At 39.4% G+C, this 25101-nt stretch overlaps 1 protein-coding gene across 2 annotated transcripts in view; it reads left to right on the top strand.

The window, feature by feature from the left end:
- PPP2R2B (protein phosphatase 2 regulatory subunit Bbeta) overlaps positions 1-25101 on the top strand; it is a 468277-nt gene that overhangs the window by 440613 nt on the left and 2563 nt on the right. For both annotated transcript variants that reach the window (XM_044661806.1, XM_044661804.1), the window contains 2 exons: positions 18353-18522; positions 23014-23105. In XM_044661806.1, the coding sequence (XP_044517741.1) occupies positions 18353-18522; positions 23014-23105 (262 nt within the window). The remainder of the gene's footprint in view (positions 1-18352; positions 18523-23013; positions 23106-25101) is intronic.

The following is a 25101-nucleotide window of genomic DNA, read 5'->3' on the forward strand; positions in this document are numbered from 1 at the left end:
AAGCTTATGTGTAGATTTTATGACCATGGATCAGAATGAAATTAATAAGGCAGTAGGAGGATCAAATCTATATGCTGGACCTCATTACTATGGCACTAGAGCCTACGGAGCTAACTGTGCCTAGTAAATTAACCTGAATATAAAAGCCTTTTTATTTAAAAAGGTTGTATCATCAGTTTCAGGGCAAAGTGTATTATAAGGCAAAAAAGTTATGCCACCACCTTCAAATATGTCATATTTATCATCAGAGGGTCCTGTTTCCATTTTTAAGCGCTTTATTTTTTACCACCTAAATTGATTCTAATTCTTTGAAGAGAGAAACTGGTAGTAGCATCAGGAAAAGTTTGTAAAATGGCCTGAAGAAAATACTTCCTTTCTATGTAAATATCCTTCAGGAAACAATCAGGGGAAAAAAAATCTTTGTGTTAATTATCTCCGATAAGAGTTAGTATCCAAGATATAAAATGTATTAAGACTTTTAGGACACTTTGTATTGAGAACTGACATGAACATGAGACCATTCTCCAAAATGCTAACTCCCCACTAGTAAGTTCATATCAAAAAATATAAACAAACAGTTTTCGATGAAATATTTACAATCAGTTAACAGTCATAAAAAAAATCTCTGAAACACTGATGAGGAAAGATATAAATTAAAACAACTCTAAGGTTACAACTCGTACCTAGCAAATTGGCAAAGATGAAAAAAAGATGAGAGTAAGCAGTTTGGGAAAGTAGTGTGGAAAAATGGGCACATTAGGGCACTCCGGGTGTAATGCAAAAGATGCAAGAGAGGCTTTTGCTCTTTCAGGGGGCCAACTGAAAACTTCTGGCAGTTAGAAGCCTTAGAATTCTGAGAGAACTCAGTTGGTCCTTGAGGCTTGAACAGAACAGAAGGACTAACTAGAGCTCTGCTTGACTTTCAGTTTTGCTTCTGGCCTGTGCTTTGTCTCTGGACAATTTGAACCTAGCTAATTTCTCTGGACCTCTCCCTGACCTTCTCCATATTATTTCCCTGTTTTCCTGTTTTCCTGGGGCTCTGGGAGGCAGGGTGGCTTTTGGGTTTTTAGTGAATAGACTTTGTGGATTTAGTTTCCCCAATAGGCAAGTAGGATATCCTTGAATTCAAACTATCCCTTTAGTATATCCTCTACTTTAAAGCAGCCAAATCTTCCCTGGCTGAGAGAAGTAGGTCCTCTCTCAGTCTAACCCATTCCTCTGATCCTCCCCCATCTTGAGTTTCTCCTAGCTGGCTTGCCAATTAATGTAATGGATAAAAGGGGGTACACTAAAGTTTGGGGGGTGATCTCCTTCCCTTGCTGAGTGACGGAGGGATAAAAGGTGATTGAGGTAATAGGAGAGGAATGAAAAGGATGGCTGAGTTTAGGGAGGAATGGACATGGCGGTATTGGGATGGTAAGGGTACAGAGTGAGGTGTTCAGGAGATGCAGCTAACACAGACTAGACACCCAAGCTAGAGACAGAGGATATTGTGGTAATAGGCTGAACCCTTCCAGGCAGGAAAGGTATTTCTACAGACACAAGGAATAGGGCCAGTCAGAAGTGGTTTGTTTGAATCTGACTTGAGGGCTTTCTTGTCAGTTTCTCAAGTCCTCAAAGGAAGAATCACAAGGCTTCTCCCTATCAATGAAACTGAAGGGATTCAGGAGGAAGTGTTGGGCAACTACTTCCTCCCAACATGGATGCCTCTAGTTTCCCTCAAGAAATAAAGATAATAATTCCTTCCCCTTCAACCTTTGCCTAATTCTTCAACACAATGATTCTTCAGAGGGTTTGATTAGGTAACAAAGGGATTTATTAATGTTCGGGGTTGGTCAGGAAGGAGAGAGGGGTTTGGGGTTTCTGACAGCCGCTAGGGAGAAACTCAAGATGGGGGAGGGTCACAGGAATGGGTTAGGCTGAGAGAAGCAGGTTCTTCTCTCAAAGATTTGGTTACTTTTAAAGTAGAGGGTATACTAAAGGGATAGTTTGAATTCAAGGATGTCCTACTTGCCTATTGGGGAAAACTAAACCCACAAAGTCTATTCACTAAAAACCCAAAAGCCACCCTGCTTCCCAGAGCCCCAGGAAAACAGATAGGGGAACAGGGAAATAATATGGAGAAGGTCAGGGAGAGGTCCAGAGAAATTAGCTAGGTTCAAATTGTCCAGAGACAAAGCACAGGCCAAAAGCAAAACCGAAAGCCAAGCAGAGCTCTAGTTAGTCCTTCTGTTCTGTTCAAGCCTCAAGGACCAACTGAGTTCTCTCAGAATTCTAAGGCTTCTAACTGCCAGAAGTTTTCAGTTGGCCCCCTGAAAGAGCAAAAGCCTCTCTTGCATCTTTTGCATTACACTGGTGGAGATATGAATTAATATAAACATTATGGAAAGCAATTTAGAATTATGCAAATAAAATGACTAAGAAGTTCATACCCTTTTACCCAGAGATTCCCCAGCTGGGTATTTTGCCCCAAGGAGATCATTGACAAAAAGGAAAGGCTCTATATTCACCAAAATATTTGTGCTAACACTTTTTATGATAACAAAGAATCCATTTCATTTAAACAAAGTAGATACACATTGGTAGTGGAATAGGCAAAGTATTATGGCACATGAAATGTAATAGAATAGTACTATACTACAATGCTAAGAGAAATATGGAAAGTCTTACATGAACGGATGCAAAAATAGCATAAGCAGAGCCCCCAAAACAATACATACAATGACAATCCATGAAAATATTTTAAACTACCACTACCAAAAAAGTGAAGATGAATACTGGAAAAGTATAAGGAATAAGCTTGGCCTCAAAGAAGAAATATGAGAAGATACCAACTCTTATTCCTTTTCAGAGATTAAAATAATAGGTGGATTCAAGTGTAAGGAACATGCATCTACTGCAATAGTTTTTTAAATATATTTATTGGGTTTGCTGATTTCTTTTCCTTTTTTTCTTCTAAAAATATTTTTTTGTGAAAAATCTCCTTGGCAGGGGAATGCAGGGGAAATCAAGGTGATGAAAAAAATATCAATGAAATCTAATTTTTTAAAAACCCTTACCTTCCATCTTGGAGTCAGTACTATGTATTGGCTCAAAGGCAGAAGAGCAGTAAGGGCTAGGCAATGGGGGTCAAGTGACTTCCCCAGGGTCACACAACTGGGAATTGTCTGAGGCCAGATTTGAATCTAGGACCTCCCATCTCTAGGCCTGGCTCTCAATCCACTGAGCTTCCCAGTTGCCCCCTGAAATCTAGTTTTAAAAAATGAATACCCTTCACTAAGCAATTTTTCTGAATTATTTGGCCAGAGAGAAAGAGATGTAGCTGATACCCTATTCTTTCATTGTTAAATTTGACTGTACAGAATAAGAAATCTCCCTCTTTCTACTAAGGCCCACCACAGTTTCCATCCAATTCATCCTCAGTTCTTTGGAACTTAATTCTTGGGAACCATTAGAAATAATCATGTTATATTGACTTTGTTTTCTTTTTAAAATCTTTATTGATATCTTTTATTGTCTCATCAACTTCATTTCTAAATATATTCCTTATCTTCCCAGAAAACTATCCTCTACTATTGAAATGAATTTTTAAAAAGGATGAGGTAGGGTTGGGGTTCAGGGAAAATTTCAGTGAGGCTAAATGGCTCATGAATTGAGTCTGTTGATAACACATCCAAAGCAAAGAGGCAGATAGAGATTCGCTTTTCTCTTTCAGAGCCAAGTTTAGTCATCTCAGGTTGTCCCAAAAGTGCTGTACTAAGATTTAGGTTTATTTTAGTCTTAAAACTCTAGTGAGACTTTGGAGATCATCCTATCTATTGATACAGCATTTGAACTTTTTGTCTTTTCTATGTATATTGTAGTTATTGGGTTTCCTAGTTCTGTTTTGCATCAGTTTTTTTAGTCTTCCTTGCTTCTTTGTATTCTTCACATTTATTATGCTTTAGAGTGGCAGTGATATTCCAGGTAAGTAGCACCCTGAGATAGAGGTCTGACCCTAGAGTTAGGAGGACCTGAATTCAAATCCATCCTCAGGCACTTACTAGTTATGGGACTCTGGGTAAGTAACTTAATCCTGTTTGCCTCAGTTTCCTTCTCTGTAAAATAAGCTGGAGAAGGAAATAGCAAACTACTCCAGTATCTTTGCTAAAAAAAAAAAAAAACCCAACCAAACAAATCAGGTCATAAAGGTTCAGATGTGACTCAAAACAACTGAAAAACAACAACTTTCCTTTTCAGTGATATTCCACAATATGTTTAGCTATTCTCCAGTGAATGGGGTTATATTGACTTTCTGAGACTCAAACCTTACCCAGTGAGTTTTACAGAGAGCGTAAACTCTAGTGTTCTCTTGTAGATTTATAAAGAGAATAGTAGATTATACAGCAAGAACAGACAAGAGATCATCCTGTTCAACCCTCTTATGCGTTAATAGTCAGAGCTTAAACCAACTGTCTTTATTCCTAGTCTAGTAGTTTTTGAGTCCTATTCATCTATTTCAACATACCACCAACCTCCATCTCAACTGGAGTTTTTCCTACTGTATTTGTCTCATGAAAGGATTCTGATAGAGAGTTTTCTTTCTCTGTTTTTGAGAATTTGTGTAATATTAGTACTGTTTTTTTTTCTTTAAAAGTTTGATAGAGGGGGCAGCTGGGTAGCTCAGTGGAGTGAGAGCCAGGCCTAGAGACAGGAGGTCCTAGGTTCAAACCCGGCCTCAGCCACTTCCCAGCTGTGTGACCCTGGGCTTGACCCCCATTGCCCACCCTTACCAATCTTCCACCTATGAGACAATACACCGAAGTACAAGAGTTAAAAAAAAAAAAAAAAGTTTGATAGAAATTTTATGTGAATCTATCAGGACAAGGAGTTTTTCCCCCTCTTTGGTATCTTCTATATAGCTATTTCCATTACTTTTTTTTGAGATTGTGCCTCATTCTTTCTATATGACGCAGGCATCATGACTGTTCTTTGTTATTATTCAGTCGTTTCAGTTTTGTCCAACTCTTCCTGACCCTCCTTGGGGTTTTCTTGGCAAACATACTGGAGTATTTGCCATTTCCTTCTCCAGTTCAATTTACAGATGAGGAAACAGAGGCAAATGGGGTAAAGTGAAGTCACTTCAACCCAGGATCACCTAGTCTTTGACTCTGGGCCCAACACTTTATCCTCTGCACCTCCTAGCTGTCCCAGTTGCCATTCTTGGCAATGGCTAACTTTTTATGTGTTGCAGCTGAGTATGCTGGTAAAATATTTAATATTGGTTGACAGTGAGGGAAAGCCTGGCTCAGAGTGAGGATGAGTAGACAGAACATGCCAAAGATATTCTTTTAACAATCCTTCGTTTAAAGTCAAGACAATCAACAACCACCATAAAAATCAAGCCACGATTTATAGTATTTACTTTAGCAATCACCCAGTTGGTTTGTCCAGCACACTTCTGGTTGCAACATGCTCATACCCACTCACCATACTCGCTCACACTCACCATTGCCCTCTAGGTGTTAAAGCATCATCTACCAAACAACTGAGGGAAAACTATAGCCAGGGAGAATAGGAACAATTCCCTAAATCACAATCCCAAACCCACTCTTAGCACACAGGCGGCATTGCCCCCTGGTAAAGCCCAGGCAGGATTCTCATTAGCTATTTCCAGGGAGGGACCTGAAACACCCCCATGGGTACATTGGCTCTGAAGAGCAAGGAAATGAAGCAAACTACAGTAACTCTGCTACAGAATGAGAGTTAAAAAGCGAAAATTGAGCTCATTACTTCCCAGCTGAAAAGACACCAGCTTGCAGTATTAAAAATGTAACAGCAGATTTGACATTGGGGAGGGGCGGGGGCTTCATCAGCAACAAAATGCCACATGAGCCACTATTCCCAGATTTTTCTCCCAGTTGAAGCCAATGATTTGTTTTATTTTTTTCCTCCAGTTCCTATAGCTCCTTGACTTTGGAGGAACTTACCAAGATAGGAAAAGCTCTACAGAATCGAGTTCCATTCAAAGTTTTATGCTTAGGTCATTTAACCTGCAGAAAGAATGGTATAGTGGAAGGAGCAGTGACTCTGAGGATGGAAGACTTGGGTTCAAATTCTACTTCTACTACATAATGCCTGTGTGACCTTGGGTAAATCATTTAACCTCCCTATGCCTTGGTTTCTTCATTTATAAAAATGAAAAGTTGGATTATCTGGCTTGTAAAACTCCTTCCAGTCCTGGGCCTGTGTTCTTATAATGGACTGGCCTTTTAACACAGATCAAAATCTGCAACAAACTTTTTCCCCTCTACCTTCACAGTGTACCTCATTATCAATTTTTTAATGCAATTCTGTGAACTTGTAAGTCAGTGTCTCCTTCCTATATTCTAGACGCTTGATCAGGGGGTTGGGGAGGGGGAGGCAGAATGAGGGGACCTGATCTGGGTGATCATGAGAGCTCACTCCTCTGACCCTGGGCTTCCTCGCTCGGACAACATAGTACAAATACTATACAAGGCACTGTATTAAGTGCTATCGGAGAGACAGAGGCAAATAATAAATTCCTTATCCTCAAGAAATTAGCAAGCTAGGGATTCACAGAATTATTGATACAGAATGAACCTCTAAATCATTATAGTCTTTCATTCAGTAAAATATAAGTTCTTTGTGGGTAATGACTCTTTTATTTTGTCAACTTGTACCCAGTAATACCAAAGTCCCTGGAATACAGAAGGTGGTTAATTAATGCTCCTTGGATGGCATTAAATAGAATTAGCCAGAATATTATATAAATATATGTGTGTATATATGATATATATACCTGCAAACACACATGTGATATGTTAAAATAGCATCTGTGTAAATGTGTGCATGTGTATGTAATATGTAAATATGACATGTGCAGGTGAACATATACTCACATAGATGCATATGTTTATTGTGAATTGGCTAGAAAACCTGAAGGCCAACAGAACCTTTCTTGCTATGCAAAGGATCCTTGAAAGCAATGTCAGTTCTGATTTGTGTTAAAATATAGTTGTTTATATACACATGTATATGTGCATATGTATATTGTGCATGCACATATAAATGAACATGTAAATATGCACATATATAAATAACAATAATGGGTAACATTCGTATAACATTTACTATGTGCTGGGCATTATGCTAAGTGCTCTTACATTATTAACTCACTTGATCCCCATAACAACCCTGGGAGTCAGGTGCTATTATTATCCCCACTTTATAGATGAGAAAACTGTGCCCAAAGCCACATGTAGCTGGATTTAAACTCATTTTCCTGCCTCCAGGCCCAGTACACACTCATGAATAGTATAGATGCTACAAATCATACTGTGAGGTTGTTCAATCACCAAGAGGAAATGCTGACCTTGATCTCACCTAAAACAACTTTCCCCTTTGTCCTATCTTTTCTTCCCCTTATGTCTTCATTTACTGTGAATTGGATGGAAAACCTGAAGGCCAGCAGAATCTTTCTTGCCAAGCAAAGGATCCTGGGAAGCAATGCCAGTTCTGATTTGTAATAAAATCCATTATCATAGCGCTTTGAGACAATTTTGCCAGACAATCCCCAGTTGAGTGGCTCATTGCATGAGCTCAAGTTGTGGAAGTGAGGAGGTGGAAATAACATAGAACACATATTTTATGCCCTGTCTACTTCCTACCATCTGGGTCCCAAAGCTCCCTTTTATTCTGATAATACAACAAAAATCAAAAACAAACCAAAAAACATCCCAAAAATTGTTCAGACCAACCAGAATGGGATTGGGACAAGCTCCCTTTGAATGATTGCAAAACCTGTATTATAGGTTATTCCACCCCCAAAATAATACAAAGTTATTTTCAAACATACAAAGTAGCATGAATTAGTAATAAAGTGTTGTCTAGTAGAAGATCCATAGTGTAGAAGTTCTACGGGGAACTATTTGAATGAAACAAGAATGATATGTAATGATCATATTTGAATGAATGTTGTAAAGTAATTGCAAACAGGGTATATATATTCGAAACATCACGTCCCCTCTCCACAATATGGTTTACAGCATTCTTCACCACTGGTTCACTGAGAGATTTTTTTTCTGTAATTAGATGGAGGAAGTCCATGTTTGATTCTTGAACAACATATTTTTAAAAAGAGGTATTTGTGGGGAAAGTGCTAGCCTAAGAATCAGAAAACTGTGATTTTTTTTTCCCCCTTCCTCAATCACAAAAGTTGCTATGAGATTTTGGGCAGGTCACTTAACTTCAGAGTTCCATTATCAATAAAATGACATCATCCCTGCCTTCTCCCTAATCCAGCCCCATTCTCAGGATATCCACACAGATGCCATTATAAGGTCATAGAAACGTCCCTGAGCCACTTTAGTCAGTCAGTTGACAAGCAAGGAAAAAATAGTCCCTGCCCTCAAGAAGCATATATTATAATGGAGGAAGTAGCATGTAAATAACTTGGTATAGTCAAGATATATTCATTCTAAGTGGATGGTAATGTCAGAGAGAAAGGCATTGGCTGTTGGAAAAAAACAGAAAAGACTTTTTGCTGAAGGTGGGATTTGAACTAAATCTTGGAGGAAGCTAAGAAGCAGCAGGAAGGAGGAGAGCATTCCAAGTTAGGGCAGTTAGATAGTACAATGGATAGAGCAATGAGCTTGGAATCAGGAAGACTCATCTTTGTGAGAGCAAGACACTTAGCCTTGTTGCCTCAGTTTCCTCATCCATAAAATGAGCTGAAGAAGGAAAATCCAAATTGGGTCACAGAGTTGGACACAATTGAAATGACTGAACAGACAGTACTCCAAGTATGGGGGACAGTCAGGACAAAGGAAGAAGACTGAGAATGAAGAACAGACTACCTTGGAGAGCAAAGAGTAAGAAAATGGGAGTAATAAAAAGGATCCACATTATGAAGAGCTTTAAATATCAAGTTGAAAGCCCTTATTTAGATCCTGGAGGTAATAAGGGGCAGCTGGAGTTGCTTAAAATGGGGTAACGTGGTCAGACTTAAGGAAAATCACTTGGTAGAAGAACAGAGAATAGAACAAAGTGGGGAAAGAGTTGAGGCACAGAGACCAACCAGAAAACTATTACAGTGGTTCAGTTGAGACACAATGTAGGTCTTAATTAGAATGGTGGCTATGTGAGTGGAGAGCAGGAGGCATATATGAAAGAGATGTGAAAGTAGACATGAAAAAATTTGGCAGTAGATTGGATTGTAAAGATGTGTGACAATGAGAAGTTGAGAATGAAGCTTAAGGTTTCAAGCCTTTGGAGCCTTTATCAGTTATTTTTTTAAAAAGTCCAAGAAACTGAAGTATATGGGTGGAGAGGGCAGGGGATTATGTTATGCTTCGAACTTGGATTTGAGATGCCTACAGGAGACACCAAGACATCTGAAAGATAGTTGGTGTTTCAGTATTCTATCTCAAGAGCAAGACAAGCACAATATTGAAATCTGGAAATCATCCACATGGAGTTGATAATTGAATCTGTGAGAGCTAATACTATCATCAAATGAAATAGTACAAAGGGAAGAGAGAAGAGGACCCACTCAAAGGCCCAAACGAATATTCCTAGTTAGCAGGTATAATATGGTTGAAAAACTAGCAAAAAGGATGGGAATGGTTACCTAGATAGGAAGAGAACCAAGAGAACTCTGACATAAATACTCAGAAGTGGAAAAGTACCCATGAGGAGAAAAGCAATCAGCAGTATCAAATGATGCGAAAAGTATCAATTAGATTTGACAATTAAGAGATCATGGTTAACTTTGAAGAAAACTGTTTTAATTGAACAATGAGGTTCAAAGCTAGATTGCATTTAGCCATAAACAGAGGGACAGGATTGTAACTAGTGTGGATGATAAAATCAAGTAAGGGTTTTTCTAAGGATAGGGAGAAAATAAGTAAATTTGTAGGCAGCAGGTAAGTAATCAGTAGATAGGAAAAGAATGAGTTAGGATGATACTAGAGATACTCTTCTAAAGAAACTGGGAAGGAAAAAAAATCCATCTTACTGAGGAAGATATCTAAAGGATATGAGATGAAAAGAAGAGGGAACTCTTATTAGATGGCCTGTTTTGTCTTTTTTTTTTTTTCAGTGAAATATAAGACAAGTTCTTCAACTGAGAGGGTGATAGAAGAAATAATTTGGAAGACTTATGGTAGGGCAAGAAGGTTTGAAACAGATAGTGAGATAGTGAAAAAATTAAAGAGTAAAATGATTGCCTTATTGCATTGGGAGCCCATTTGAGATTTTGTTGATATTGTTCATTCATGTCCAGCTCTCCACATGACCCAATTTGGACTGTAGTGGTTTGCAATTTCTTTCTCCAGTTCATTTTACGAACAAGGAACTAAGTTCAACAGGATTAAGTGACTCAGAGTCACACAGCTAGAAAGTATCTGAACTAAGATTTAAACTCATGAAGATGAGTCTTCCCGATTCCAAGACTACTGCACCACCCAGCTGCCTCCCAGTTGAGATTAGATAATATAAAATATGTAATAGATCTAGTCAGCACAGTTTTTTTATTTATTCTAGCTCTGCCCAGCAGCATATGAATAGGAATGAAGATGGATTGTAGGAGTAATCCATGGTTGAGGTCTCCATTCTCAATATTAGAAACAAGGGAGTGAGGACTTCTAATATACAAAAGAGGGTAAGACTGAGTTGGTTCACCAGCAGGCTGAGATAGGGAAAGAGTATAGCAAGGATGAAAGGTATTGCTACTCCCAGAACTTCTGTGCCTACCACTGTTGGTGGTGGTATTGAAGAAGGTGGTCCTCTTGTCCAAAATGGTTTCTCTCCTCAATGGTAGTTGGAGAGATAATGTAATTCCCAAGGCTCTCCCATCTGGAGTCCTGGTACCTAATTGTTGCTATTGCTTGTGAATTGGTTGCCTATTCAGCATTCTATCCAATCCCATAAAATACAATGACTGAGTCCCTACTATGTGCAAGTCCTTGTGCCAGAAGATGCTATATAGAGAAGGTCCCTATATCCATGGAATCTATAGGGAAATGAGAAATGTTACATTCCAACCAGTTGTATTTGAGCAGCAAATACGATTAAGTTTATTATGACTCCTGAAGCAAAATCAAAACTTTTGGACTTAGGTAGCAAATACAAAGTTCTGTTGGTCATTGTAGCGACACCCGTCCCCCTGATCAGTGGGTCCCACTCTGTTAGCCCACTCATAGGGGCTACTAATGCAAAACCCTCAGTGGAAGGCATTTATGAAAGCAGAGACAAAGAATGTACTTCCTCTCTAATACCTCCTCGTCCTTAGGATAGATATAAACATGGCCCCATCCAGGTCTTCCCCCCGCCCATCCCACCTTGGGGGGAAAAACTCTTTCCTGCAGCCTCACCCAACCACAATATGGGGAAACTGCCAGCACCACCACCTCCCCTTATTACAAGTGACATTGAGCTTTAAGATTATTACTAGATAGATAGATAGATAGATAGATAGATAGATAGATAGATAGATAGATAGATAGATAGATAGACGGATGGATGGATGGATGGATGGATGGATGGATGGATGGATAGATATGTAAGTCAACTTCCCAGGAGCCTCTAAAACCCAATTTAGCTTCATCTCTTCTTAACACCAGCCAGGAGTCTTCTGCCATCACCCTTCTTTCCTCTATTGCTTCTTTGTCCTCCTTTCACAAGGAAGCCCCAGATAACCATTCATCCCTAGAACATTGCCATGTTCCTTATTAAAGAAAGGGGAGGGAGGGTAGAAGGAGAAATGGTCCTTCTAGTTTTCCCCTAAGTCACAAAGTGTGTCAACAGACCTAAGCCTGTTCTTGCCCAGGCTAGATTCCTTTGTGCACAACCAACATTTACTCTCTACATCATCCTCTCTTCATCAAGAACATCAAGAACTAAGATGTCAGTGGATCCATCAGCTCATTGATGGGAATATTTCTATCATTAGTTTGGTTCACAGTCCATCCTCATCCAGTGTAATGCTTTGCTTTGCCCTTTTATAAATTCCCCATAGAGTTTCAGCCCTACCTCTTGGAGGCCTTCCATTAGGTCTTTTAATATTTCATGGATCCACTTCAGCACTTGGGCTTTCCATCTGTTATCCTTTCCTCTACATGTATGACCAGCTCACCTACTTTTCTGACCATACATTTCTGGGGAAAATAGCCTTTGTCCTTTATGTCCTTTTAAAGCAGCTGCTAGGTAGCACAAGGGATAGAGTGCAGGGCCAAGGGTCAAGAAGACCCGAGTTCAAATCCAATCTCAGATACTTTCTGTGTGACTATGAGCAAGTTACTTGATCCTGTTTGCCTCAGTTTCCTCATCTATAAAATGAGCTAGAGAAGGATATGGCAAATCATTCCAGTATCTCTGCCAAGAAAACCCAAAATAGGGTCACAAAGATTCAGACACAACAGAAACAATTCAGTAACAACAGCTAAGTATAGTGGATAGAAAAATGGGCTCATCATCAGAAAGACCTAGTTTCAAATTCTTCCATTGATCCTGATAATTTTGTGATTCTAAGCAAATCCCTCAACCTCTCTCTGTGTCAAGCAGCTCCTAAAGATTTACCTACTCTTGATCAATTACACATGTAAAACCCAGTAGAATTGCTCATTGGCTATGGGAGGGGGTTTGGAGGAGGGGATGGAAAGAATATGACTCATGTAACCATGGGGAAATATTCTTAATTAATCAACTAATTAATTAATTAATTAATTAACCTTTCAGGGGAAAAAAATATTTACCTATTAAGTCACAAATTAGTCGCCATCTAAATCAGTGGAGGGAATTGCCATGCCAGGAATTCTTTCCTAGTAAAATCACAAATCCTTCACACAGACAGCCTTTCCCCCCATTCTTTGGGTACATCACTGGCAAATGTTGTTGCCTAATTAGCCTGCCGTGTTTCTTTTGATTCTTTGGTTTCCTTATAATTTCTTTTAAGCCTTTACCTTCTGTCTTGGAGCCAATACTTTGTATTGGCTCCAAAGCAGAAGAGTGGTGAGGGCTAGGCAATGGGGGTCAAGTGACTTACCCAGGGTCACACAGCTGGGAAGTGTCTGAGGCCAGATTTGAACCAAGGACCTCCTGTCTCTAGGCCTGGTTCTCAATCCACTGAGCCACCCAGCTGCCCCCTCCTTATAATTTTGATTCAAGTTTATGATGTTCCATCATCACAGCCCCACAAACAGCATCATTAGCAGATACACCAAAAACCTGGAAATAAATACAATGAGGACTTTTTTTTTTTTTTTTAGCAGCAACAAAGGGTGCAGTAAAAAGAAAACTGGTTCTAGAGTCAGAGGACCTAGATTCAAATCCTCCATTTGATACTTACTTGCCTGTGTGATCCTGGGCAAGTTGTATAAACTTTCTTGACCTCAGTTTCCTAATTTTTAAAATAAGGATTACATGGCCTCTGAGGTCCCTCCAACTCTAAATCCATGATCCTGTGATCCCTCTATACAATTAGGTTTCAAAACATTCAATTGGCTAGAGCATTTTTTTCAGATTCTATTCCTACTTATAGTGTCATTGAAAGTCTTAACATGTTGTAACACTGGCTAGGTTTGTAGAACATTTGAAGAGCACACTGCCAATTCTGCACATCCAAAAGTTTCTTTGCAAACTTTGTAATTCAGCTGTAGGCCTACCAAAGAAAATGCCACATTTTCAAGTCTTTACAAATGATGTACACTTTTTTCCATTTGATTTCCGTAGAAGCCATTTGTCTTTGCACTTACTATCAAATTGTATGTAACCAAAGTTTTCAGTGATTCCCATTCCCTTAGTTACTGAAATGGGCCTCTTTGGAATGGTGCTCTCCATTCTCATGAAACTATGAATTGGTCCAACTTTACATCCTTTACATCCAATTCAGCTACATGAATAAAAGCACTGTAGAACCTTACAGAGTTGGTAGAACTTTAGAGCAAATCCATTCACTTTCCTTTTATAGATGAAGAAATTAAGGCCCTGAAGGGGTGACTTGCTTATGGTCATACAGGTAACAGGTAGCACAATTTTGTTGTTCAGTGATGTCCAACTCTTCATAATCCCATTCAGGGTTGTCTTGGCAGACATACTATAGTGGTTTATCATTTCTTTCTCCAGTTCACTTTATAGATGCAGAAACTGAGGTAAATAGAGTGAAGTGACTTGCTCAGGGTCATATAACTATTAAGTATCTGAGGCCAAGTTTGAACCTAAGAAAATGAGTCATCCTTACTCCAGCTCTGGCACTCTATCCACTATGTCACATAGCTACCCGCCAATAGGGAACTCAGTTCAGGTCTCTTCATTCTTTCTGTATCAAACTGCCTCTAAAGATTTATTTTTTAATCCTGGGCTGAGCATGAACAGAAAATATAACTTTAATTTGAGAAAATATGTAGGCTCAGTTCTGGTTCAGACTGGTTCATTAGTTAGTTAGTTATTTTTTAAAGTATATTTAGTTGTTTTTTTAACTTATTATTTATTTTGATTTGTTATTTTTATATCATTATGTAATATACATAGTATAATATATTTAATTTAATAACTATTTAGTTATTTTTAAATTCAGGTTTTAATCCAGCTTTGTTTTATTTTGCTTTTTAAACCTTACCTTTTGTCTTAGAATTGACACTAGGTATTATTTCCAAGGCAGAAGAGAGAAGTAAGGACTTAATCGGTGATGGCGAACCTTTTAGAGATGGAGTGCCGTGCCTCCACCCCAGAAACTGAGTGCTATGCCTCACCCACCCCACCTTTTCCCCTGCTCCTATTGGGCTGCTTGGCAGAGGGGCAGGTGATGTCTTCAGGTGAATGGAGAGGGGGAAGGGAACAGCTTTGCCCCAAGTCTCTCTGGCTTTCTAGTAACAGACTCTGGTGAGTGGCTGTAGGTGTGCCCACAGAGAAGGCTCTGTGTGCGTGCCCTTTTTGGCACACACACCATAGGTTTGCCATCAACTGGGCTAGATTATTTTGATTAAATGACTTTCCCAAGGTCACACAGCTAGGAAGTGTCTGAGGCCATATTTGAACCCAGGACCTCCTGTTTCCAGGCCTGGGGCTCTGTCCACTTGCCATCTAGCTGCCTCTAGACCTGTTTTGGATTTTTGTTGGGGTGTTTTTTTGAGTGAGATTTCATTTTGGGTTTTTTTTTGTTCAGGAATTAGTTAAGTAGCCACCTGCCAATGAATTGACAGCTATTGGATAGCTTCAAAACTAGCACATTTAAAACTATTTAATCCTAATACAAAGACTGTACATGGAGATCTTAGGTATAAGGGATGGTCAGGAAGTATCGAACCAGTGTTGTTTGGAGCAGAGACTGCTTGGAACTTGGAGGATAGATGCAGTAACTTTGCACCATTTCTTTAAACTTTTAGGTCAACATCCAATTATTTGCTGCCTTAGGATAGGAGCAGTTGGGGTGGGAGGGAGAGAATTTGGAACTCAAAATTTTTTTCAATGAATGTTAAAAATTATTTTTACATGTAATTGGAAAAATAATATTAAAATTAAGTCTTAATTCATAATCTGGTTTATTTCAAGGCTGTAGTATTCATATTTAGTTTCATTCAATTAACAAATATAAGGAAGCCCGCAAGTGGACAAGGCAGGATTCAAACCTAAGTCCAACGAATGTTCTTACCATCATTCTTGTCCAGGAAAGACTTCTTGAAAGAGATGAGATCTGAAATAGCTGAAGATACTTTGATCTCTGATATAGGATTTACTAAGAGAATCAGGTGGGGTTCAGTCGGCATTTTTAAAGTCTCAACTGTCCCTGGCCTTGACGTATTCTGTATTCTGTGCCCAAGAGCCTGAGCCACTTAGTTGTTGTTCAGTTGTTATGACTTGTTCAGACTCTTCATGTGGGTCCCAGGGCTGAAGTGTTCTTGCAGAATCACCAGCATGGAAACATGCTTTTATAAGTCCCCTACTGGCAGCCTCTAAGGGAAGGAGAAGATGGTGCCCTCTAAAGGGTTATTAGCAACAGCTGCTGCCTTTCTGCTGCACGGATCAATTACCCAACCTACTTAATAATGGATTTTGAAGGATAGGCTAGGAGAAAGGGAGGTATTTTTCAGAGCAAATATAGAGTGATGGGAAAGCACTAAATCTATTCGGGGAACATTGAATAAATGTTTGGCTGGAGTGGAATGTTCAGAAAGATAGAGATGAGGCTTAAAAGAAAGTGAATGCCAAGTTTTTAGGTCCTTGAATGCAAACTAAAAAATTTGAATGACTTTGAGCAAGGCAGTGACTACGAAAGCAATGTCTTAGGAAAGCTGACCCAGTGTTGGTGTGCACAAGAATCCTCTGGGGAAAGAGTGGAGGCAGAGAACAATGAGAAGGCTGTGGGCCAGGTGGGATGATAAAGGCTGAACTAGAATGATGACTGAAGACACATCACAGAGGAAGAATTGATAAGATTAATTAGATGTGATGAGAGAGGAAAGAAAAAAAGGGACTCCAAAGTTTTGAACCTGGCTGACTGAAAGACTCATAGAATTCTAGGAAAGTCAGAAGGGAGATTAGCCAGGGAAAGAGAGTGGAGAAGAAGATAATGAGTTTGGTTTAGATGTGTGGAGTTTGAGGTAATAGCAGGATAGGTAAGTGGACAGGAACTTGTGAGAGATTTCAAGACTAAAGTTCAGAAGTTTCGATACAAGTCTTCCTTTTTAAAAAAAGGTATTTTTGTAAACTCTACTTTTCCTGCATATCCAAATACACCCTCATCCTTTTTACCTCCCAATAAACCACCTCCTATAATAAATAATCAGAATGAAATAGGGGATGGGCAGCGAGGTAACACAGTGATAGAGTGCTGGACCTGGGTTCAAATCTGCCCTCAGAAACTTCCTAGTTGTATGACTCTGGGCAAGTCACTTAACCTCATTTTGTCTAGCCTTGCCCTTCTTAGAGTTGTCATTTAGACAGAAAGTAAGGGTAAAAAAAAAAAAAAAGAAAAAGAATGGAAAAGGGGAAAAGGGAGAAAGGCAGTTTAGCAAAACCAACCAATACATCAACAAAAGTCTGACAGCGAATGCAGTATTACTTGCCCATGATCTCCCACTTCTGTAATGGAAGGGAAGGAGATGCATTCTTTTCATTTCCTCTGAAGCCAACCTTGAATACCTGCTGTCTTCAGCAGTTTACAATGACCAAGAGATAAAGTGAATGCTATAGTCGGGGAAAAATAATCACACCAAGATCTTTCTAAAGAGTTCTGGACACAGAGATGGATACACGGTGGTACAATCTAATGTAATGGACTTCTCTACTAGTAGCAATGCAATGATCCAGGTCAATTCTGAGGAACCTATGAGAAAGAACGCTATCCACATTCAGAGAAAGAACTGTGGGAGCAGAAACACAGAAGAAAAATAACTGCTTGATCACATGGGTCGATGGGGATATGTTTGGGGATGTAGACTCTAAACGATCACTCTAGTGCAAATATCAATAATATGGAAATAGATCTTGATCAATGACACATGTAAAACCCAGTGGAATTGCACATTGGCTATAGGAAGGGGGTTAGTGGTGGGGAGGTAAAGAACATGAATCATGTAACCATGGAAAAATTTTCTTAATCAATAAAATTAAATTAAAAAAAAAAGAGTTCTCCATTGGAGGTACCCAATAATAGGAAGCAAGACTGGCCTCTGGGTTCCCATCTCCTCCTACCTTGAAAAGGGGGATAATAAGGCTCAGTGTACTACTTCAAGTTAGATCACAAAATTATTAAAAGTCCTTTGATGACTTGAACTACCCAAGTGCCCACAAATAGGGAGCCCTTGTCTGTCCAGTAGACTGAATATCTTAAGACAGTATGTAAGTGATGAGTTTTGGGAAATGTGATAAATCTCCAAAAATCACATCACTTCTTGGTTCAAAAACTTTCATTGGCTCTTCTCTGCCTATTGAGTAAGGTTCAAAGGCCTTTGCCTGACATTCAAAGCTCTCTAAGATCTGGTGTCACTCAATAAAGAAAGAGTAAGAGAGAGCGAGAGCGCAAGAGTGTGGTTATGGGGGTGTGGATATATGTATGAGAGAAAGAAGGTGCAGTAAGGGAGGGAGGGAGAGAGCTCCCCATTGTTTAGGTTTCTCATATTGTTTTAATATGGTGGATTCTTTGTCTTTCATGTAGCTACCAAAAAGAATGGTTTCATTTGATGGATGATGATGTGAATGAAGGGAAAATTCCAAAGCTCGTCAGCTCCCTAAGTTGCCCCTCCTGGGTTTTGTTGAGACCCAGTGTAGCTATTGAATTTCTCCTGTGCATAGCCCCGGTTCAGAACTATTTAACTGGGATGCCCTGACTTTAGCTTATGCTCTTCTTTTGCAGTTTTTGAGGAGCCAGAAGATCCAAGCAACAGGTCATTTTTTTCTGAAATCATCTCTTCAATTTCTGATGTGAAGTTCAGTCATAGCGGAAGGTACATTATGACCAGGGATTATCTGACCGTCAAAGTCTGGGACCTCAACATGGAAAATCGCCCCATTGAGACTTACCAGGTACAGTACTGGGTCTGTTGCTCAGAACTGGATGAATCCTCACTAGCTATCTCGTTCATAATATAAGAGAAGTATAAAATGTAGTCCTTGTCCTCAAGGAGCTCACAATCTAGACTTTCATGACTTCCATGATGTTCCACAGGTCTAAGGCCACAAATAGTTGCTGTGTTTTATGGACTTTCTTTTGTCCCTGAGGATTTCCAAGAGGGCAGAGGTGAGGGAGTGGGAAGGCATTCTAGGAAGGGCATTCAAGGTACAGAGAGGACATGGCATGGACATAGGAATAGCATTCTCCCTGATATGTAGAACCAGATGCATTTCCAAAGTCTTATGAAGTAGGAAGAAGAGATAAAAGGAAAATTATATAAGAAAAATGGGAAAGAGATAGAAATGTGAAACAAAAAGAAATAAAGCAATGTTAAAAAAAAAAAAAGAAAAGAAAACCCATCTAGGAATCAATGCTTTAATATATACCACTTAACGTTTGCTTAAGAGACTTAAGATAGGTTCATTGAGGATGTAGCATGATTCATATTTTTCCATCCTCTTCATACATCCAAATGTGCATCAAAGAGCTCTTTAAGTAAAGCTCAGTTCAGAGAAATATAACAAGGAAATAAATGCCAAGTGCCTCTTGGGAACAAACCCAGGATAGAGCCCAATGGTTCTTAGGCTCAGGGACTAAAGGAGAGGGAAAAGGTAGAGAAGCCAAACAATTCATTATAGATAATAGCAGATGTAATCCTATGGCACTAGAAACATCTTCATAGCCTTAATAATTTGAGATTATAGCCACATTAATGAATTAAGCAGAATAGATGAAGGATAATCCTATAAGAGAACTGAGAATGACATCTAGAGAAAGAAACATTGAATAATAGAGGAGGAAGAAAGCTGGAGTTATAGAACCGGGCTAGCAGGTAGCTCTATTCACTATAGTGAACAGAGGATTGGACTACAAGTCTAGAATACTTGAGTTCATATTTTTCCTCAAAATCTTAAGCTGTGTGGTGGTGGGCAAGTCACTTAACCACTCAGACTCAGTTCTTCATCAAGAAAAATGAGGGGGTTGGTCTAGATCAGTGGTGTCAAATTCAAATACAAATCCATACATAAAGATCTCTGCACCATATATTGCCTTATTTTTTTTTAACTCTTACCTTCCTTCTTGTAATCAATACTGTGTATTGGCTCCAAGGCAGAAGAGTGGTAAGGGTAGGCAATGGGGGTCAAGTGAGTTGCCCAGGGTCACACAGCTGGGAAGTGTCTGAGGCCAGATTTGAACCCAGAGAACTCCCATCTCTAGGCCTGGCTCTCAATCCATTGAGCCACCCAGCTGTCCCCGTATTGACTTAATTTTTAAAAATCGTATCATCCAAATCTTTGTTTCCTTTTTTTTGTTGTTAAATATTTCCCAACTCCATTTTAACTTGGTCCCAATTACACTCAGGAGTGTCATGGGCTACATGAGGGTACATGTTTGACACCGCTGGTCTAGATGACTTCTAAGGTCTTTTTCAGATCTAAATCTATGATCCTATGATGCTATGGAGGCCAGAAGACAGTGTAGAGTCATAGATAAAGGTTACACTTACAATCGGGAAAACCTAGATTCAAATCATTTGCTAGTTGTATGATCATAGGAAAGTCGCTTTTAACCTCTGTGGGCCTCTGTTTCTTCATTAATAAAATGAGAGTTGGATCAGAGGGCCTTGAATGTCGCTTGCAGCTCTAATTCTATGATCACATAAGCCTAGCTTGATAAGAATCCTCTCAGTAGGCACTGCACAGTCACTGCCCCACACAATCTCCCAACCAAACTTCTGTCATGATGTATAAGAATTAAAATGAATTTATAATAACTTTAAAAATTATATTTTTATAAGATTTATTAATAATCATTAGAAGTAAAAGAATAATAAGATAAAAAAAATAAAACCACTTGCCCAAGATAATCTACCTGTTCAAAAAGTCCCCCGTTCACAAGTGCCCTCACAGGAAGAGAAGAGGCCTAGACACCCAGCTCCCCCCAATTTATCTCCTGTCTACGTCAGTACGTAACGACGGGAAGTCGGTGGGCTCCTGGGTAATGTAGTTCAAAGGTACAAGATTTCCAATTACACAGATGCTGCTTCTTTCCTAGGCCACCTTCTTCCCTCACTCCAGCTGAAAATCTGCCTAGTTATATCCCATAGCCTGGAGCCAGCACAGTCTTAGGCACGTTGACTAGGGACAAGGAGGAACTTTGCTCCTTTCCCCTCCCCTAGTGGTGAGAAAATTAGAAGCTGAGCATGTTCCCTGCCAGTGAACTGTGGAGAGAGCTTGTGCCCTTGGGCATGGGTTCAGAGTGTGCCAAGTGCTTAACAGGGCTTGACCTTTAATTGCTCTGATTCCTTTTTATACAAGACTAATCTGAAGGGGAAAAGGGAAAATCCAGCGCACCGCCTTACTGGCCTTACCAGGCTTTTTTGTTTTGGCATTTTTCTTCCTGTGTATCAGGTTATAGAGTACAAGTCATTTGGAAACACTGGTCAATGAACAGTAAGTGCCTCACTTCATTCACCATTTGGTCATTAAGCAAACATTTAGCACCTAAATACAAAGCATTGTGCAGAAGGAATACAAAATTAGAAAAGATTCCTGTTTAAAGCTCACAAAGTTCCTTCCCTGATGGAATTTATAATCCAACAGGGGAATATGACACAAACATAGTAAACTATAATGTATAATTAAATGATAAATGCATTAGACAGATATAGAATAAAATGCTAAAGAATTTAGGCAAGGGGGAAGGTTGTTACTGACGGTCCCTATGATAGGCACTCTTGACAAGTACAAGACCAGGGTTTTGTGCCTTTAGGGAGCTTACAAGCCCATTGATCTCCCTCCAGGGCCATACCTACAGAACTCATGTTGGCACTTAAATAGCTATGTAATAAAAAGGATTATTCAACATCTACTATGTTTAATATTGTGCCAGGTATTGCGGTAGATATAAGGGAAGTAAAAGGTTTGGCCCCTTCATTCACAGAGTTTCTATCCTAGTTGGGGAGCCAAGATAGACAAACATTTATGGTAACAATCCAAGGCAAATGCGATGGATATTAAGGTGGACAAACTAGACATTAAATGCTCCATAAAGTAAGAGAAAAGGGTTGGGAGGAGAGAATACTGGGGGGCATCATTGTGGAAAAGGTGATAACTGAAATGGATAGGATTTAACTGGGTGAAGAAAAAAGGGAAAGGTCAGGAAAGGCAAGAGAAGCTATATTTGAATGCCACTAAATTACTAAATAACAAATATTTATTAATACAATTTGTAAGACATTGTGGTAGATCCCAGGTCTATACAAAGCAAAACAGCCCCTGCACACAAGGAGTTTACATCTAATGGAACATGAATATATGGAAGATAATGGAAAAATCAATCTAGCCAGAAGAGGGTAGGCTCTAAGTAGAGTCACGTCATGGAGGGTTTTGAATGCCAGGCTGAGGAGCTTGGAATTTATACTATACATGATGGAGAGTAACTGAAAATTATTAAATGGGAGAATGGCTGAATAGGATCATTATTTGGAGGAAAGATTAAGCTGATGACAAATATGCAGGATGGATTAGAGGCAGTGAGATCAGCCTACGGCTATTTCAATAATTAGGAGATAAAGTGATCAAAATTAACTAGAGAGATAATAGTGGGAGTGAATTAATTGTAAGATCACATGGAATCTAAACATTTGGGGACTTTTCCCCAGGGGATAATAATTTAGGGTTCATCAAGCCCCTAAGTATTTGGCTTCTTCCCTGGAATTCTTTACCCCTAGATGCCACAAGACAGAGTGAAGGAACCATCTTGTTAACAATAAAAACAAAGAGGCTAGTAATCCATGGCAAGGAATGTTCTTGCTCCTGAAATAACCTGTGACTGTTTTACCATGATATGTTCTCTCTACTCCAACCCAGTTCTCTCTCACATACTTCTTTTCTGATCTGGCTATTTCTCGATCCTCTTGGCATCACTTAGATTCATAATCCTGAGCCCCAGACACTAGGGAGAAACTCAGAACCCAACACTGACTGTTGGCCCTGGGCAGCCATCTACCACGTCCAGAATCCAGCTTTGGTGCTCAAAAGACCATCTAGATGATGCTAGTGATACAGCAGAACAAATGGCCGTAATTTGCTGGTCCATTCCTTTTATCCTTTAGACAATGAGTGTATAGAAGAGCCTTGCATGTATCCCTATCCCGAAAGGCAAACACTGGCTTCTAATTTCCAGTGAAGGAAGAGAGATCACTTCACCTAGGAATCTTCATCTGCTCATAAAACAGATGATAATATTATTCTCCACTCCAATGAGAGCCATCACCACCACCACTCCTTGATACAAAGTCTTAGCACCTTGAGTAGCACTTGGAGCTGTCCATTGTTGTCCAAAAAGTCAATAAAATGGAAAGGAGCTCAGTGGCTCATTCTGTCTGTTTCTTCCTACAGGTTCATGACTACCTCCGCAGCAAGCTGTGTTCTCTCTATGAAAATGATTGCATTTTTGATAAATTTGAGTGTGTCTGGAATGGATCAGACAGGTGAGATATGCTAGTAAAGAATCCCTAGACTTGGTGAAGTCCTGGCTGGTGTCCTGGTTGTCCCAGGTGGGAAGTTGACAATGTAGGGCAAGAGGGAAAGGGTCATGTTCAGTCTGGCTCTGGCTAGACCCATAGCATTGATTAGGTCTCTCATCTAGTGTGTCATCTGATTGATGAGCTGGGCCCCAGAGAGTAGAGATAACCACAGGGATGAAATATAGTCCTACAGATACATTTTTATTCAAAGAATAATATGGTTTTTTTTTTTTTATCAGAGAAGGAATAATGAATATTCTTGGGTCCTAGCATTTTTTTACTCTAATCTCACCTAATAAACATTTATCAAATAACTCGTAGTTCAAGGAACTAGAGCAGATGCAGGGGATACAAAGACAAAAAGAAAAACAGTGCCTGTCCTCAAAGAGTTTATGTTCTACCAGAAGGACACTGTTTTCTTTTTATACCAGAAGAATATGAAGAGAATGTGTGTGACCTTGGACAAGTGACTTGATTTCCCTGAGCCTCAATTTCTTCAGAAGTAAAATTAAGAGAGATGGACTAGATGGCTTCTGAGTTCACTTCAGCTCTGAAGCTATGATCCTCTAATTCACAAATGCTCTAAGCTCATAATTATAAAATAAACAGAAAATAATTTATCTGTCCAACTTCAGGGCCAAGTCTGCACAACTACAGTGAATTGAAAAACACCATTAGCTATGCCAAAAATATAGTTCTGGCAGCTTCAGCTAATCAAGAACAAAGCATATTTGTTAGGACCAGTCAGTGTTTCATTTTACTTTTGCTATAGTAGATGCAGCCTAAGGTTATTGGTTCAGTGCAAGTCCAAATCGTACATCAAGCTTCCGGAAAAGAAACTGGTTAGAATTTTAAGGTCTTTGATACTGAAGGCACTAAACATGGAATTAGGAAGTCCTGGGTTCAAATCCCATTTCTTTCCCTTACTAACTGTGTGACCCTGGGCAATTCTGTAGCATTCCAAATTGTAAAATGTATGTAAAAATATGTAAAATGCAGATAATAGCAAGTAGGAAGTTGTGAAGATCAAATGAAATAACATATATTCAGACTTTTGCAAATCTTAAATCACTGTATAAATTTCTGTTTTTTTAATTACTTCTCATTGGTTCATTTTTAGCCTAAAAATTACCAAAGGTTAAGCAGCAGAGTAGTGGATAGAGTGATACCCTCAGTCAGGAAAAATTGTGTGTTCATGTCCTCTCTCTGAGGAATCCTGGCGGTGTGATCAGAGGCAAATCACGTAACCTCTCAAGGGACCTAGGAAACCCTCTTAAAATTTTAAATTGAGAAATAGTTGTTAACCTGCCAAGTAAAAGGAATTTCCCCACCCAGAGTTCTCTACAGCAATAAGATCATAGACCCAGTCTCACCCCCCCACCCCAAAAAATACAGATGTTTTCCCCAAATTTCCTAACGAAATAATACCAGTTGTTGCCCAGATTGCCATCACTATAGAGCAGAGATTAATTAACTCTTGTTTCTAAAGTGCTTGACAGAACAATTTTTGCAAGTGTTTTATGAAATATCATTATTGTTACTAGCATTGATAATTAAATGTTTCTTTAACCTGATTATCTTTCTGATATCTAATAGGTTCTCTCTGCCATGGAAACACTATCCTCTTGGAATGGAGTGTCCCTTAAGTGTCTTAGAAAAACAAACGGGGGTGGGGAGGGGACAGCTGAGTAGCTCAGTAGATTGAGAGCCAGGCCTAGAGATGGGAGGTCCTGGGTTCAAATCTGACCTCAGACCCTTCCTAGCTGTGTGACCCTGGGCAAGTCACTTAACCCCCATTGCCTAGCCCTTGCTGCTATTTTGACTTAAAATTGATACTAAAACATAAAGTAAGAGGTTTTGTTGTTGTTTTTAATGGAAAGGGAAGGAAGGAAAGAAGGAAGGAAGGAAGGAAGGAAGGAAGGAAGGAAGGAAGGAAGGAAGGAAGGAAGGAAGGAAGGAA

This window comes from Gracilinanus agilis, chromosome 2 (genome assembly GCF_016433145.1).
Source record: "Gracilinanus agilis isolate LMUSP501 chromosome 2, AgileGrace, whole genome shotgun sequence".
NCBI lineage: Eukaryota > Metazoa > Chordata > Mammalia > Didelphimorphia > Didelphidae > Gracilinanus > Gracilinanus agilis.